Source organism: Peromyscus leucopus, chromosome 7 (assembly GCF_004664715.2).
Source record: "Peromyscus leucopus breed LL Stock chromosome 7, UCI_PerLeu_2.1, whole genome shotgun sequence".
In the NCBI taxonomy this organism is placed as follows: Eukaryota; Metazoa; Chordata; class Mammalia; order Rodentia; family Cricetidae; genus Peromyscus; species Peromyscus leucopus.
In genome coordinates, this window is record NC_051069.1 from 61786240 (window position 1) to 61800001 (window position 13762).

Sequence of the window (13762 nt, forward strand, 5' to 3'; positions counted from 1 at the left end):
ATGCAGCCTCAGAGCTTAGCTTTGGAGTGTTTCGAGTTTGTTCAGGGTCAGCAGGAGAGATGGCATCTCTGATTTCTGGAGTGAAATAAGTGGCTGCTTTGTGGTGTGTGATGTGTTTATGGGGGTGGCAGCCTCTGGTGGAAACGGATGGCTGATAATCTGTTGCAAAAGAAACTGAACCCAAGAATACTGAAGAAATGAGAGACCCCATGGCAAACTTTCAAAGCCTGTGCCAAGGAATGGACGTTTTTGTTGTAAGACTGAACTATCCAAAGTCTGGCCTAGGTGTAAAAGCAGACCTTTACTGTACATGCATCAAGATTATATACTGGAAGCTGGGTGGTGGTGGTGCATGCCTTTAATCCCCGCACTCAGGAGGCAGAGTTCAAGGCCAGCCTGGTATTCAGAGTGAGATCCAGGAAAGACACAAAGCTACACAGAGAAACCCTGTCTCGAAAAACCAAAATAAATAAATAAATAAATAAAAAATAAAAAATAAAGATTACATACTGGATAAATAAAATAGGAACCTCTGTGCACATTCAACAAAACACTAAAACCTTTGAATGGAGAACAAATTTTATTCTAAAAATAGATCTTAGTAACAATGAAATACCAAAATTGGTCATTATAGAAAAAAGGGTAACAATTTGCTAGTCTTTCCCCTGAAGATACAAAATTATCACACTATAAAATATGTTGCCAACTCTCATTTCTCTACCTTTGAATTATTCTTTTTAAGGAATTACTGAAGTGAAGTTTAAAGCCAGAATAGCTCTGGTGTCCACACGTACATCTAGGATTGCTTTATCTTAAACACATTCTCTAGGAAAGCTAGGAAAAGTGAGCATTCGTTCGCTTAAGCCAGTCTCGGAAGACAAATTTACGCTTCGAAAATGTGGTCAATTTTGATAGATTAAAAAGAAATCCCTTCAACAAAAGTCCTGGTATTTGAAAGTAACAAATTAGAAAAGACATAACAACATTACTTTTAACCCCCAAATCAGTGGAGACTAAGAGGCAAAGAAAGACGGTACTTCAGGAAGAGGTTTGGACCTTCAAAGTGCTAAGGAAAAAAGCATTCGAGAGCACTGCCCGCTGGTACTGAGTACCAAGAGCGCAGCAAACCGAAACCAGTTAAACTTAAAAGCCCTCACCACCGCAGGAGCCTAAACTACATTCTGAAGAAAGGAAAGTAGCCATGAGAAAGCACTCACTTTCCATCAGCCCACACTTGAAACTAATCTACCCCATGTTCCATTTCCTAGCATTTCCTCCATTCTCCCTGTTAATAGATCTGAGCATTCCACGTTTACCACATCAGTTGGCCCTAATGCACAGCAAGTAGAAATAATTTTATTTATATAAAAAATTCTTGGTAGTCTGCATTTTCTGAAAACCAGCAGATTACAAAAGTTACACTTAATTTTAACTGTAACAGGTGTGCACTCATTAGGACACTTGAGGCTTATTTCTACACTTTCAAAAATTGCTGTAATTTTTTGGCCCTCTACAATAGAAATATTATATTTGTATTTTGTAACTAACACCTCCTTTGTTAACCTTGACCCTGAGTTTGACCTGGAATCTAAACTATAGAACTAAATGCCGCAGACAGCATGGGCTTCTGGAGTGACAGGCTGCTGGGGTGACGGGCCACTGGGGGACCGGGTGCTGCTTTCCCTGGAAACACCAAGGGTAAGAAGTGGGCCTGGGGATAAGGAAGCTGGAATTTACTCGAAAATACAGCCTAGAATAAAAAACGCCATTTTCTCAAATCTGAGTAAGTTGACAGTGTAAAAAATGCAGCATCTCCACTCTGTAGTTTAGTGGCCTGGGGGGCTTCACAGTCCCTGGTTCAGAAAGCACAGTGTTTTGCTGTCAATGTAGACTTCTAAACACTGATTTGGAAATCATACAATGGGGACTTAAAAAAAAAGGTATTTTACATTCCATTACAAATTTCTATATATGGAAAGCAGCTCTACATTGCCTAAAAATTGTTCACTGAAACTCAAACTGTCAAGTGCCTGTGAACAGCGTTCCCAGCGGTGTGACAGGTCCCCAGCAGCGCTGTGGCTTTGCCTACATCTGCAGAAATGAAGAAACAGCAACATGGACAGCTGACAAGAGGTGGTTAGTGGAGTCCACACTCCACGGCACTCCAGGGCCTTTAACACAGCATGGTGTTGTGAGGGCTGCATTGGAGTGCAAGTTCTCTCTAGATCAAGCCTGACTTTTAAACCCTAAAATGTTGCCGTCTCCTTAAGATGAGCTGGGTAGCTCAGCTGTGGAACCCGAGGCATGAATTAGGGCACACCCAGCTCTGAATGGCACTCAGGTTCTTTACATGGTCACTGTTTAGTGAAAGTCAGTGTTGCGGCAGGCTCCTCCCTGTATGCTACACGGGATCCCGCCCCAGTGACAACCAGTGCCATCTGCATACTCTGAAAGACAGGGCTTGTCTTGCGAGAACTTGTCTTGCGAGGACTTTCTAAAGTAAATGTAATCACTGGATAAATCACCTGTTTGCTTCAATTATTCACTGAACTGCCCAGACCACACCCTTTACCTTCAGTAATGAGGGATTTCTGGATATCATGGAACACACTGTTCATTTTATGCATGCTTCTTATACTACTTCCAAGAAAATAATATTTTAAGCTAATATAAACAAACTAATTGATAGGGTTGCAGTCTCTCTTCTTTCCTTGCTCAGTAGAGTGCTTTAAATGATGGCATCATGTTCATCACTGTAATAGAAAATTTAAATTACTGTCAAATTAGTATTGGTAAGGAAGACGTTAGAACAGTATTTTTACAATCAAAATTAATTACTGTTGCTCAGCATTAAGTCATGTGCATACCCAGTATAGATTGCCAAATAGGCCCACAGTCAAATCCCTGTGACTTTTCATAGGGCATAAGCCATTATCTGGTCATGTATACATGAGAAAAAATTAGCCCATAAAGGGTAAAATTAGGAAGTTAGGCAACTTTAAAGGCTAGGATTACAAGTCATGGAACACCACACCTGGCTTACAGAGCTGTACTCACAGTAACTACTATTACCAGGGAAAACTAAGCAGAGGAATTTCCTGTGTGTCTGTGTCTTTGTCATTAAAGCAAAAACCATGCTTTTACTAAAATACTCTTTGATATATCATATATATATGGCACGCGGACAAGTCACTAGGTTGATGAGACAGGTATGTCACTTATGATGTGTGGTAAACACCAACAAAGGACTTGGTTAAAAGTTGGTAAAGCAGTGTTTGATCCTGGGTGTGTTTTCATCTGTGAGCACACGTCTGACCCAAGCACAGCGGAAGTCTGTCCTGGAGAGAACACTGGACATGATAACTATGTAGAGTGGCCAGACTTACATGCTTCGATACCGGATGCCTCTCTTTGAGTAATACATTTTGCATCCAATGTAGAGCACAGCCAGGACTCCCAGTGTTAACACTATTCCTCCAACAAAGCTGCCGGGGTCAAACCTGGATCCTTTGCTCTTGTCAGAATGAACAGTCGCTGTTACTAGAAGGAGACAAAACAGATGTCCGTGCTGTAGTCTGAAACAGAGCATGCTCTGAAGTCTGAATTTCCCTGTAAGAGCGCTAAAGTGGGGATGAGGGAAAATATAGGCACATAAAGGTTCTGTATTTTTGCAGAATGGAACGCTGGTTTTAACGTGGCATTTAACAACTAATTTACAGCACAGAGAATGTAAGTCATTTTAATACATACTCGTTATCGATGTCTTTAAACTACTGGGGACTGTGGTTGTCACCGATGCTGACGTGTGGGTTGAGTTTGGGGAAGCACTTGCTTTGGGTGTAGACTTGGAGGCAGTGGAAGTCGCGTGTGGTGAGACCTCTGGTGTTGATGTTTTAGCAATAGTTGCAGGTTTCAAAGTGACAGCTGTGACAGTTTTTGGCAGTCTTGAAGTTACTACTGGCTTCACGGTGCTGCTGTTAAATTCCCTGGTCTGGTTGGAAGTCAAGTGCACAGTGATATTCTCTGAAAAAAAAAAAAATGTCAAGAATAAAAACCGTTAGGATCTAGAGTGAAAGATCCCACACACTGCCACTTGTCATGGCCTCACACAGCGGGGGTCTGACCAGGCAGCGGCAGAAGATCTGTGCGACAAGGGCACCCCAACTGTCAACAAAACCAGGCCCACATTCACAGAGCGAGGGAGTTCTGTAAGGATATAAAAACCTGTAAGACTGAGTCATCGCCGAATAGGAATGCTGCACCACACTTCCTGTCACATTTTAGGTTGTTTTTGGAGACAGGGTTTCTCTGTGTAACAGCTCTGGCTGTCTTGGTTGGGTATCTCTGTGTAGACCAGGCTGGTCTCAAACTCACAGGTATCTGCCTGCCTCTGTCTCCTGAGTGCTGGGATTAAAGGTGTGCACTACTACCACCCACATATTTTTGGTTTTTATAAGATACTTTTTTGTTTGTTTTTTTTGGGACAGGGTCTTGCTATGTAGCCCAGGCTGGACCCAGGCTTATGGCAATCACACTGCAGCCTACCTGAGTGTTGGGATTACAGGCCCTGCATAACCTGTAACAAATCAGTTCTTGTCTAGAGGAATAAACCCTGAATGTGAAAGTGAAAAGGTTTTTAAGTTTAAGGCTCTCTGCCACATTGTTTCAAGAACTCTGCGGACAGCCAGCAGCTGCAGATTTCCAAGACACAGCAGGATATGAGCAGGCAGTTATTCTTCCCTGGGGTGACTCTGGGGATGAAATGCTACCAGTTAGGTGGTCATTCTGTGATGGTGATGGGGTCCACAGGTGTGATTCCGAATGCCTCAAATCTCAGAGCCAGTTCCACTGTGGCTGACAGCGCTGGTGCCTCAGCCCATGTCCAGCTCCTATTTTTTGGTATGAAATATTGTGCGCATGAAAAGGGACGGAAGCATTTAGTCTCCTTAAGTAAAACTCCCCAACAACAGAATGTCTTCTTTACGTCTTACTCAGTAGGCATTTCCCTTGAGGGAGTATAAAACACTGTATGTGACCAAAACCAAGCCCTACATCTATGGTCCAAAGGGTACCACTCTGATGCTCTACAGCTGCTCACTGTGCACACACGTGTGGGAGACGTGTAATGCACGTTTGACTCTGGAAGATGGTGGTGATTATTTCTGTGTTGGCTTCCCATCTCTCAGAGATGCAAGAGCTTACTGTTTTCCCTTGGTGCCCATTTTTCTCCTCATAAATAGTTAAGATGGAGAAGATGAGTCCCTGGGCCCATCTTCTTGCCCGTCTTCATCAGCCCTTCTGTGTGTTACAGAGCAAATGATGACTCCACACGTCACCATCCTGTCCTCCACAGCTAGGCTTAAGACTCGAGCATTTCAAGCTTAACCGTCCAGGCTGGTTTCCGGGCACTGCTTCTCCACACCCAGACACTTAACTCCCGGGTGTGCCTCACGACCTCGCTCCTCCACTGTGATCTCCCCTACGGGGTATTAGCTATTTTTTTTAAGATTAAGAGAACACGTATCATTACCCTAGTAGGTGCCACACTTGCACTAACCTTTTACTGGTCAATCCCGAGTACTATGACATCTAATCACATTTTAACTGCTGCACAGATTCCATGGCGGTGAAACTAACACAGTGAAGACAGTAAACACCACGGCTTCCCACCCCTGCACACAGGACAGTCTTCAGACCCATAAAGTAAACACCATGGCTTCCCACCCCTGCACACAGGACAGTCTTCAGACCCATAAAGTAAACACCACGGCTTCCCACCCCTGCACACAGGACAGTCTTCAGACCCATAAAGCCGCACCGGCAAAAGCAGGACGGGAGGGCACATTAGTGTCCTACTCGGAAAAAATCAAACGTGCTAGAGAAACAACTCATTGGCTAGAAATTTCTAAAAACTGGTAAAATACTCCAAAGGGTAAACTGGTGTTAAGGTGCAGATGTAAGAGCTGGGATGTAAGGATGCTCTCTTTAAGCTCATGCCTGGTGACTCACCTCCCTTGTTCTGAAGTCTACTAAAATGTCATGTGTTCCCTCTGTGAAGGACTGTGTCAGTCTGGGCACGGAGGCACCCAGCTGCAAAAGCAGCTCTCAGGAGGCTGAAGCAGGGGGTTGCAAGTTTGGGGCCAGCCAGGGTTACAAGACAAGATCCTGTTTCAGAGAACAAAAACAATGGGCTAGGCAGAAGGCTCAGTGGGTAAGGTGCTAGCTGCCAGGCCCGAGAGCTGTGCTGGATCCTTAGGACCCTCATGATAAAAGGAGAACACTCTCAAGGTGTCCCCAACCTCCGCACGTGTGCCATGGCACACACACACATGCATGTTCATACACTCACAATGAATGCATTTAATAAAATATTTTATATAAATGATAACCATGTTAAGCCTGGTCTTCTCCCTCTTTTCACTGTCCAGGGAATGAGGAGTACCTAAACGTACCATTAACAAAACTGTGACGTGTACAGCGGTGTCAGGACACCCGGCCAGCCAGGCAGCTGGCACTGTCAGGGAGAAACCCTGTCATCCACCCAGCTTCGCATCTCGCTCTCCTCAGTCTCTTAGACCAGTGGTTCTCCACCTCCCTAATGCTGTGAGCCTTTAACACAGTTCCTCATGCTGTGGTGACCCCAACCATGAAATTATTTCATTCCACTTCATAACTGTAATTTTACTGTTATGAATTATAATGTAAATATCTGATATGCAGGATATCTGATATACAATCTCTGTGAAAGGGTCGTCTGACCCCCAAAGGGGTCCCAACCCACTGCTGCTCTAAGCAAAGGTTGAAAAGGCAGGCTTGGGGAGGATGTTGGCTCCCACCCCTGGCCCATGGAGAGAAACTAAGGGAAAAAGGAATGTATCTGAAAAGTCAGACAGCTTTCTGCCCTGAGACTGGCCGAGGTGAGAGGCTGTTCCAGGCAAGGTTTGCTTGTTAGATAGCTTATCTATCTACCGGCAGAAATTAGGATGCCACCTTACCTGATACCAAAGTGGTTCATGAGTCAATCACAGAACCTAAGAGGAGGGCTGCCATGGGGCAGCCTGCAGGGTACTTCGGGGTGGGGTGAGGCCAGCAAAGGAAACGCTGCTGCATGGACGGAGGAGGGGCCTCAGCAGGACAACCTGCCAGAACCTCCCAGACAATCAGGAGGGTCTTCCAGAGGGCGCCAACCATCAAGCAGCTAACCGGCTTTTCTCCTTAAGCTCCGTTGGGCCTGGCCCAGTAAGGGAAACAAGCAGAGGGGAGAGGTGGCCAACAGCGTCTTCTTCCGGTAGACGTGTGACCTCGGAGCCGGCCTGTGTTGGCAAATCTAAGGTCCAGTGCGGAATCACTGTAGCGTTTCAGCATTTTGAAATCATGCTCTCCAGAAACGGTACCCATTATGGCAAGGCTGTACCCCAGCAGACGTGATCATCTCATGAGACTTTCTCTTGGGATGACGGCAGCAGCAACTTCTTTGAACCACTTTGATCAAAGATCAATCAGACCTCAATCTGGACCACGACTGTTTAGTTATGAAATTTCTTGTTGTTCTCTCCACCCCAGCTCCTTCTGTAATAAGGCGTGAAGCACATGGCTGGGGTCCCCAGACCTGTCTGCTCCTCCTAGTGCAGTGAGCAAACCCCTCTCACTCACATTGTTACTTATCACTTCAAACGTTATGTTGGGATGGGTGGCCGGCCTTATCCTTTGGGACTCCCAGAGAAGGCACTTTTGCCCACTGCTTACACTTCTGACCACCAGAGCGCCCAGGGACGCTATCTCTCGGTGTTGACATGCGCATCTCCCTCCATTCTCAATGCTGCTTCAGGCAGTCCTGGCAAGCTCTGTGCTTGGCTCCAGGGTCCCACGCACTGGCATGAAAGTGCCCCTGCAGCTGGACAGCTGGACAGTGTCTGTGCTTAGCCCATTGCTTCTACACATCTCCAAGGCCTTCCGTCTTCCCTGAACATAATCATAGGGAAGGGAAGGAAGGAAGCTGTCCAGTAACAGCCCATGTCCTCCCAGCAGCTGCAGTGAGAGAGAGAAAGGCAGACGCGCTCGTGCACACGCGCATGTGTGGGGCCTCCACCAGTCTGATCAGATTTCACTCCTCTATCCCACTTAGTTCCAGCCACAGGGAGCAGAGCTCGGAGCCTCTTAACATCTCTGGGGGCCACTGTCCTGTGCCTGTAAAGTGCTCCCAGGGCTGGGAGCATTAGCTGAGGTAATGTTAGCTCATCAAGCCTATGAGAGACGGCCCTGCAAAGTTCCCTCCAGGAAGCAAAGGGGGCAGCGGCCAGGCTCCCATTTCCGATGGCAGCCATTAGCAGTCATGACAAGTTTCAACTACGGAAGAGGCAAATAGCCACTCTCTGACAGAGCCGGTGATGCCCTGTGAAGCAGCCTCCCCGTGACCCGAACACCTGGATAGCTCCAGCTGCCTCAGTGTGGGGTAGCTGCTGTGAGGAGCAACCACCCTTCCCAGTAACCAAGTCCCAAAAAACAGAAGGGACACTTTGTTTTCCTCAGGGCACCATTGCACACTTAAATTCGCACCCAGTTTAAAACTCAATTATTTTAACTGCAGTGGCAGCTTCCTGTCCAGCACAGTTGCTGAAAACAAGGCGCTATTTCCAGACAACCAGATGTTCCGGTGCCCAAGTGGGATTTTGAGGAGCTGATTCTAAGCATGGTTTGTAGCTTGAAAACTTGAATAAAATTAAAATGAGTTCCTAGAATTAAAAAAATAAAATAAAATAAACCCCTGAGAACCCCTCTTCAGAGTGCACCTTACCCTTACCCTGGCAAGAAGTGTTGAGCAAACCCAGAGACACTGTTAAAAGCCAAAGGCCTTCTTACTGCGAGTCCACAGACTTGTTCTAGAAATTCCTCTAAATTCAAATTAATGGACAGTGAGAATACAGAACTGAAAATCTGATTTTAAAAAAAAAATCAGTCTAAAAACAAAAAACAAAACCAAACCAAACCCTAGACAAATATGTACCAAAATGGGTCTAGGTGAAAACTGGGCCTTTTAAGAGGCACCCCACACAGGGGAGTGTCTTTTTGTGAATATCGAATGTCTTATGGATCCTATTAGTACAAACAGGGTTTGCTCCATCTAGAGCCCCAGGACAAACCTGGCTCCCGTCTAGTCTGTTGAGGCACTGAGTCTACAGCAGGAGCACCGCTCACTCCCACGGCTGGGTGGGAAAGGCAGGGTAGTGGCCTGGCTGCTCAGGGCAACGAGGCTGCCCACAAGACTCATTCAGCCAGGTCCCTTCGTCAAGGGCCTGCCCATTCCAGTCCACAACCACATCTACACCCACAGGGAGAAAGTCTCGCCAGCTACAGAAGGTCCAATTCGTGAAAAGAAGGAAGCACACTTGGCATTACTGTCCTGTGCCCCTGCTCAAAACCCTCCAAACCCCTCAGCATCCCTCCCTCTCCTCTCCCCCCTCTCTGTGTTTTGAGACAGGGTTTCTCTGTGTAGCCCTGGCTGTCCTGGAATTCCCCGTGTAGCCCAGGCTGGCCTTGCACTCAGAGATCCATGTGCCTCTGCCTCTCAAGTGCTAGAATTAAAGGCGTGCCCCACCACACCAGGCCCATCCTACTCTCTTAACCCGAGTTACAAGCAGCCGGGTCCTCAGTCACCTCTTCCTGACTGCGTGAGTGCTAGCTACTTCCACACCGACCATGATGCCCGGAGGCCCCACTGGCGCAGACGGGCCTTACTGCGAGGGGCTCGCGGTGGACTTGACAGACAAGGGCCAATACAGTTACAAGCCAGGCTGGGGGCTAGGCTAGCCTTTCTCTTCTCCCTGGGCATCGCTGTCTCCCTTTTAATCAAATGCCTGGTTTAGTTTTTATAGTTCTTAATTATATTTCTATTACTTTAGAAATTAATGATTCTTGGGATCAGCATGAAAATGCATGTACCCAACACACACACACACACACACACACACACACACACACACACACACACATAACTAAACATTTGTTTTTCTATCATGCTGGCAGTGGCTTTTCTCGATCAGATAGGAAGGAAATGGTTTCTCCCTTCCTTCAGGCATTGGCAGTCTAATGCTGGAAGTACACTTTAAGCAGTTTTTACTTTTCATTTTACAAGTTGAATCCACAATTCTTTCTGTAGAGAATTAGGAAACATACTATAAGGCAATGGGGAAGATTCTTACATAGAAACTGGCACAAATATGCATACTATATGTAAATGTGATCAAGACCCACCCTGTTCCGGCTGCTCCGCCCCGAGAAGTGGTCCTTGGGGCGCACTGCAGGCTTCTGTGTGCCCCTGGGCTCTCCTAGTGTCAAGTCAGCTAACATAACTGAAAGGCCAGTGTCTTCTTCTGAGCTGTGACCTAGCGTGCGCTGCAGAGCGGCGTCCATGTCCTCTGTATTTTCTGCCGCTGGCCCTGTATTACCTTGGTTCCCAATCTATGCCAAAGACTGTTCTACAGAGTTTCTGAGGCAGATGTCAGCCCCACTTACAGAAAAAACAAAGGCACACAGAAGGTCACAAGTGTGGAGGCCATGATGTAAAGTTAGTCACAAGGGACAGCAGTGCCACAGAGTCAGAAAGCCTGGCTGGAATGGGCCAGGAGGTACACCACTGCCCAGTGCTCCTTTAACATGCTCCTGGCTGGAATGATGAAACCCATGAACAGAACTTAGATTGAGGGGGTTGGAGACATGGCTCAGTGGTTAAGAGCACTGACTGCTCTTCCAGAGGATCTGGGTTCAATCCCCAGCACCCACATGGTGGCTCACAACTATAACTCCAGTTCCAGGGGTTCCAACACCCTCATACAGACATATATGCACGCAAAAGACCAGTTTATGTAAAATAAAAAAATTTAAAAAGAATTTAGGTTGAAAAAATTACAATGCAAACATGCTCAGAATTACTTCAAGTATCAATTTCAGCACCAAACACTTTGCTGTTCCCTGAATCTGCACATAAGAAATACTATGGGCTCGTCTCCATCGGGGCCCACACCGGGCACTGACAGCCACCTCACACATACCCCTGTGTCTCTGCACTGTCTCTGTAGGGCTGAGATGAGGGAGAAATCATGCCTGAGGTAACACTATTAAAGCTGTACTAGCAATTTCATAGGCTATGCAGATAGTACTGCCACTTGGTTACAGGAGATTTATGGCCTAAACACAGAATAGGCATGTGCAATCTGCAGCTGCCACCAAAGAATGTGGTTATCTACAAGCTCAGAGCACCACAACAAAGACAGAGCCAGTCAGCAGAACAGCAGCTGCTCAGCGTCAGCAGAGAAGCCCCGAGAGGCGACACTGCACACAGGAGCAGCGTGGCAACCATCTCAGGCCCCCGTGGAAAGGGACCTGTTTTCTGGTTGTTGTTTGGTTTTTTGAGACAGGGTCTTGCTATGTAGCTAAGGTTGGCCTGGAACTTGCTGTGTAGCTCAGGTTGGCCTCAAACTTACAGTCCTCTGGATTCGTTCTCCTGAGTACCCAGATTACAGGCATGGTCCCCACACCCAGCTTTGATGCTAGTAATTGTTTTAGAGACAAGAGCCTCACTCTGTAGCCCAGATTGTCCTGAAACACTAGGTAAAGGGTAGCATTGGACTCTTGGAAATCCTCCTGCCTCAGCCTTGTGAAGCTACCTTGGCTGACTCTGCACAACCAAGTTTAATACTTAATGCCCAATATGTTTCCTGAAAGACAAGGAACAGCAAAACCTTGAGACACTAAAGTATACACATGCTTAATGTTTTCTAAAAATCCTGGATTTCAGACAGCAGCAGCCTATGTGAGCCCGCGCTAGTGCCAGACAATCGAGGCCACAGAAGTCTTGGATCAGGACATACTTATTCAAGGATGAATTTATATAACACATTCATGAATACAGAATGAAGTGGTGCCATCCACCTGGGAGGGAAGAGGAAAGGCCCGGACCAGGTCACTGAGCTTTGGCATCAGGAAGCCTTCCATGTCCAAGAGGGCACGCGTCTCTCCCACTTCGATTTTTAAAAGGTCACGTATCCTCACAGAAGACCACGCCCATCAGGCCAATCCGCTCCGTCCCATTGGTCATTAGATTGAAAGGCCAAATTCACACAACAAGGTGCCATGCCAGGTGGTTTTCCTGTTTTCAAGTTTGTGTGATCTCTTGGACCTGGAGGAGGGTAACAGGGCTTCTTTTGCAAGCCTAGTGCCCATTGTGCAGTGGTCCCATCTGAACATCTCGTTCGGCAGCGAAGGCCGGGCTGATAGCGCTCTGCCATGCGAAGTGCTCACTCAGACACGGGTTCCCTTTGACAGTCCTCACAGCACTACAGACAGCATCGGAAGACACACAAGGATACTTGTCACCAAGTCCAGAAGCAGAAAGCTCGCTTTGAAAGCGTTTAAGATCATAGTGTCTCACAACTTTGATTTCTGTTGTGTTTTCCTGCTGGGGTTGAACCTGCCAGTTGGCTGTACCCACAGCCCCTTCCCACTTACCAATACTGACCGGTTCAAGAAAGGTGCCAATAATAGAAACATCTGTGTTCTCATCAGCCTGTGTACTGGCTCGTTTTATGTCAACTTGACACAAGCTAGAGTCATCTGAGAGGAGGGAGCCTCAATTGAGAGAATGCTTTCATAATATGGGCTATAGACAAGCCTGTAGGACATTTTTTAAATCAGGGATTGATGGGGGAAGCCCAGCCCATTGTGAATGGTACCATCTCTGGGCTGGTGGTCCTGGGTTCTATAAGAAAGCAGGCTGAGCAAGCCATGAGGAACAAGTCAGTAAGCAGCTCCCCTCCATGGCCTCTGCATCAGCTCCTGCCTCTAGGTTCCTGCCCTGTGTGAGTTCCTGTCCTGACTTCCTTCAGTGACGGACTGCAATGTGTAAGCCACACAAACCCTTTCCTCCCCAAGTTACTTTGTTCATGGAGTTTTATCACAGCAATACGGCCCTAACTAAGGCGGTCTTCAGTAACGAAGCCCCAAGGTGCAAGTGTACCCTTCCCTGCTTCCCTCTCAGGAAGCCACTGTCCCAGCTGAGGGTTTCTTTACACTATCTCAGTTGGCAGGGTTTCTACACCATATAATGCTACTACTCTCCATGGTTTAAATTTTTTAACTACTCTGCACAATATGTCTTCTGACATCTGCTCTTTGCATTCAACATAACTGGTTTTGTAAAGTATTTAAAACCTTTTCCTAAGAGCTGTACTGTCAGGTAGGTTTGTACATATTCAGGTTTTCTTGTTATATGAGATCCATTCCTTATGGTCCTTAGAATCTCACAACTACTGATGCCCCAAGTCCCACATCTACCAATCTAGTTAAATCCTAGCTCAAGCTGCTAATGATGTGCATGTAAGATCACTGCAAAACTGCTTAGAAGAATAAAATATGCACTGATGGGGTATTGCTAAGGAAACTATACGAATCTATACCATGGTACACAATGAAATAGTACAAAATAGGGAACATTTAAAACAGAGCCAACAATGTGTCTGTCTCAGTGGGTATAGGTGCTTGCTGTCAAGTCTGATGACCTGGTTCCATCCCTGAAACTCACGTTTTACAAGGTGAGACCTGAGTCCTGCAGTTTGTTCTCTGACCTCCACACATGAACTGGGTGATATGTCCCTAACCCCCCAAGATAATATGTCTACAAATGCTTTGCTATGCATGCTCCCTTCCAAAAGTTGAGGTGTGATTTTACATCCCTTGTCTTGAGGTTTTTCTTCAGAGAAAGAGAATC

The 13762-nt window shown here is 46.4% G+C and overlaps 1 protein-coding gene across 1 annotated transcript in view; it reads right to left on the reverse strand.

Annotated features, from left to right (window-relative positions):
* Positions 1-561: 561 nt before the first annotated feature.
* Positions 562-13762, reverse strand: part of Tmem123 (transmembrane protein 123) — a 34419-nt gene continuing 21218 nt past the window's right edge. The window contains exons 4-6 of the mRNA XM_037208226.1: positions 3751-4023; positions 3387-3540; positions 562-2753 (exon numbers count right to left, since the gene is read on the reverse strand). Of these exons, the coding sequence (XP_037064121.1) occupies positions 2729-2753; positions 3387-3540; positions 3751-4023 (452 nt within the window). The 3' untranslated portion in view covers positions 562-2728. The remainder of the gene's footprint in view (positions 2754-3386; positions 3541-3750; positions 4024-13762) is intronic.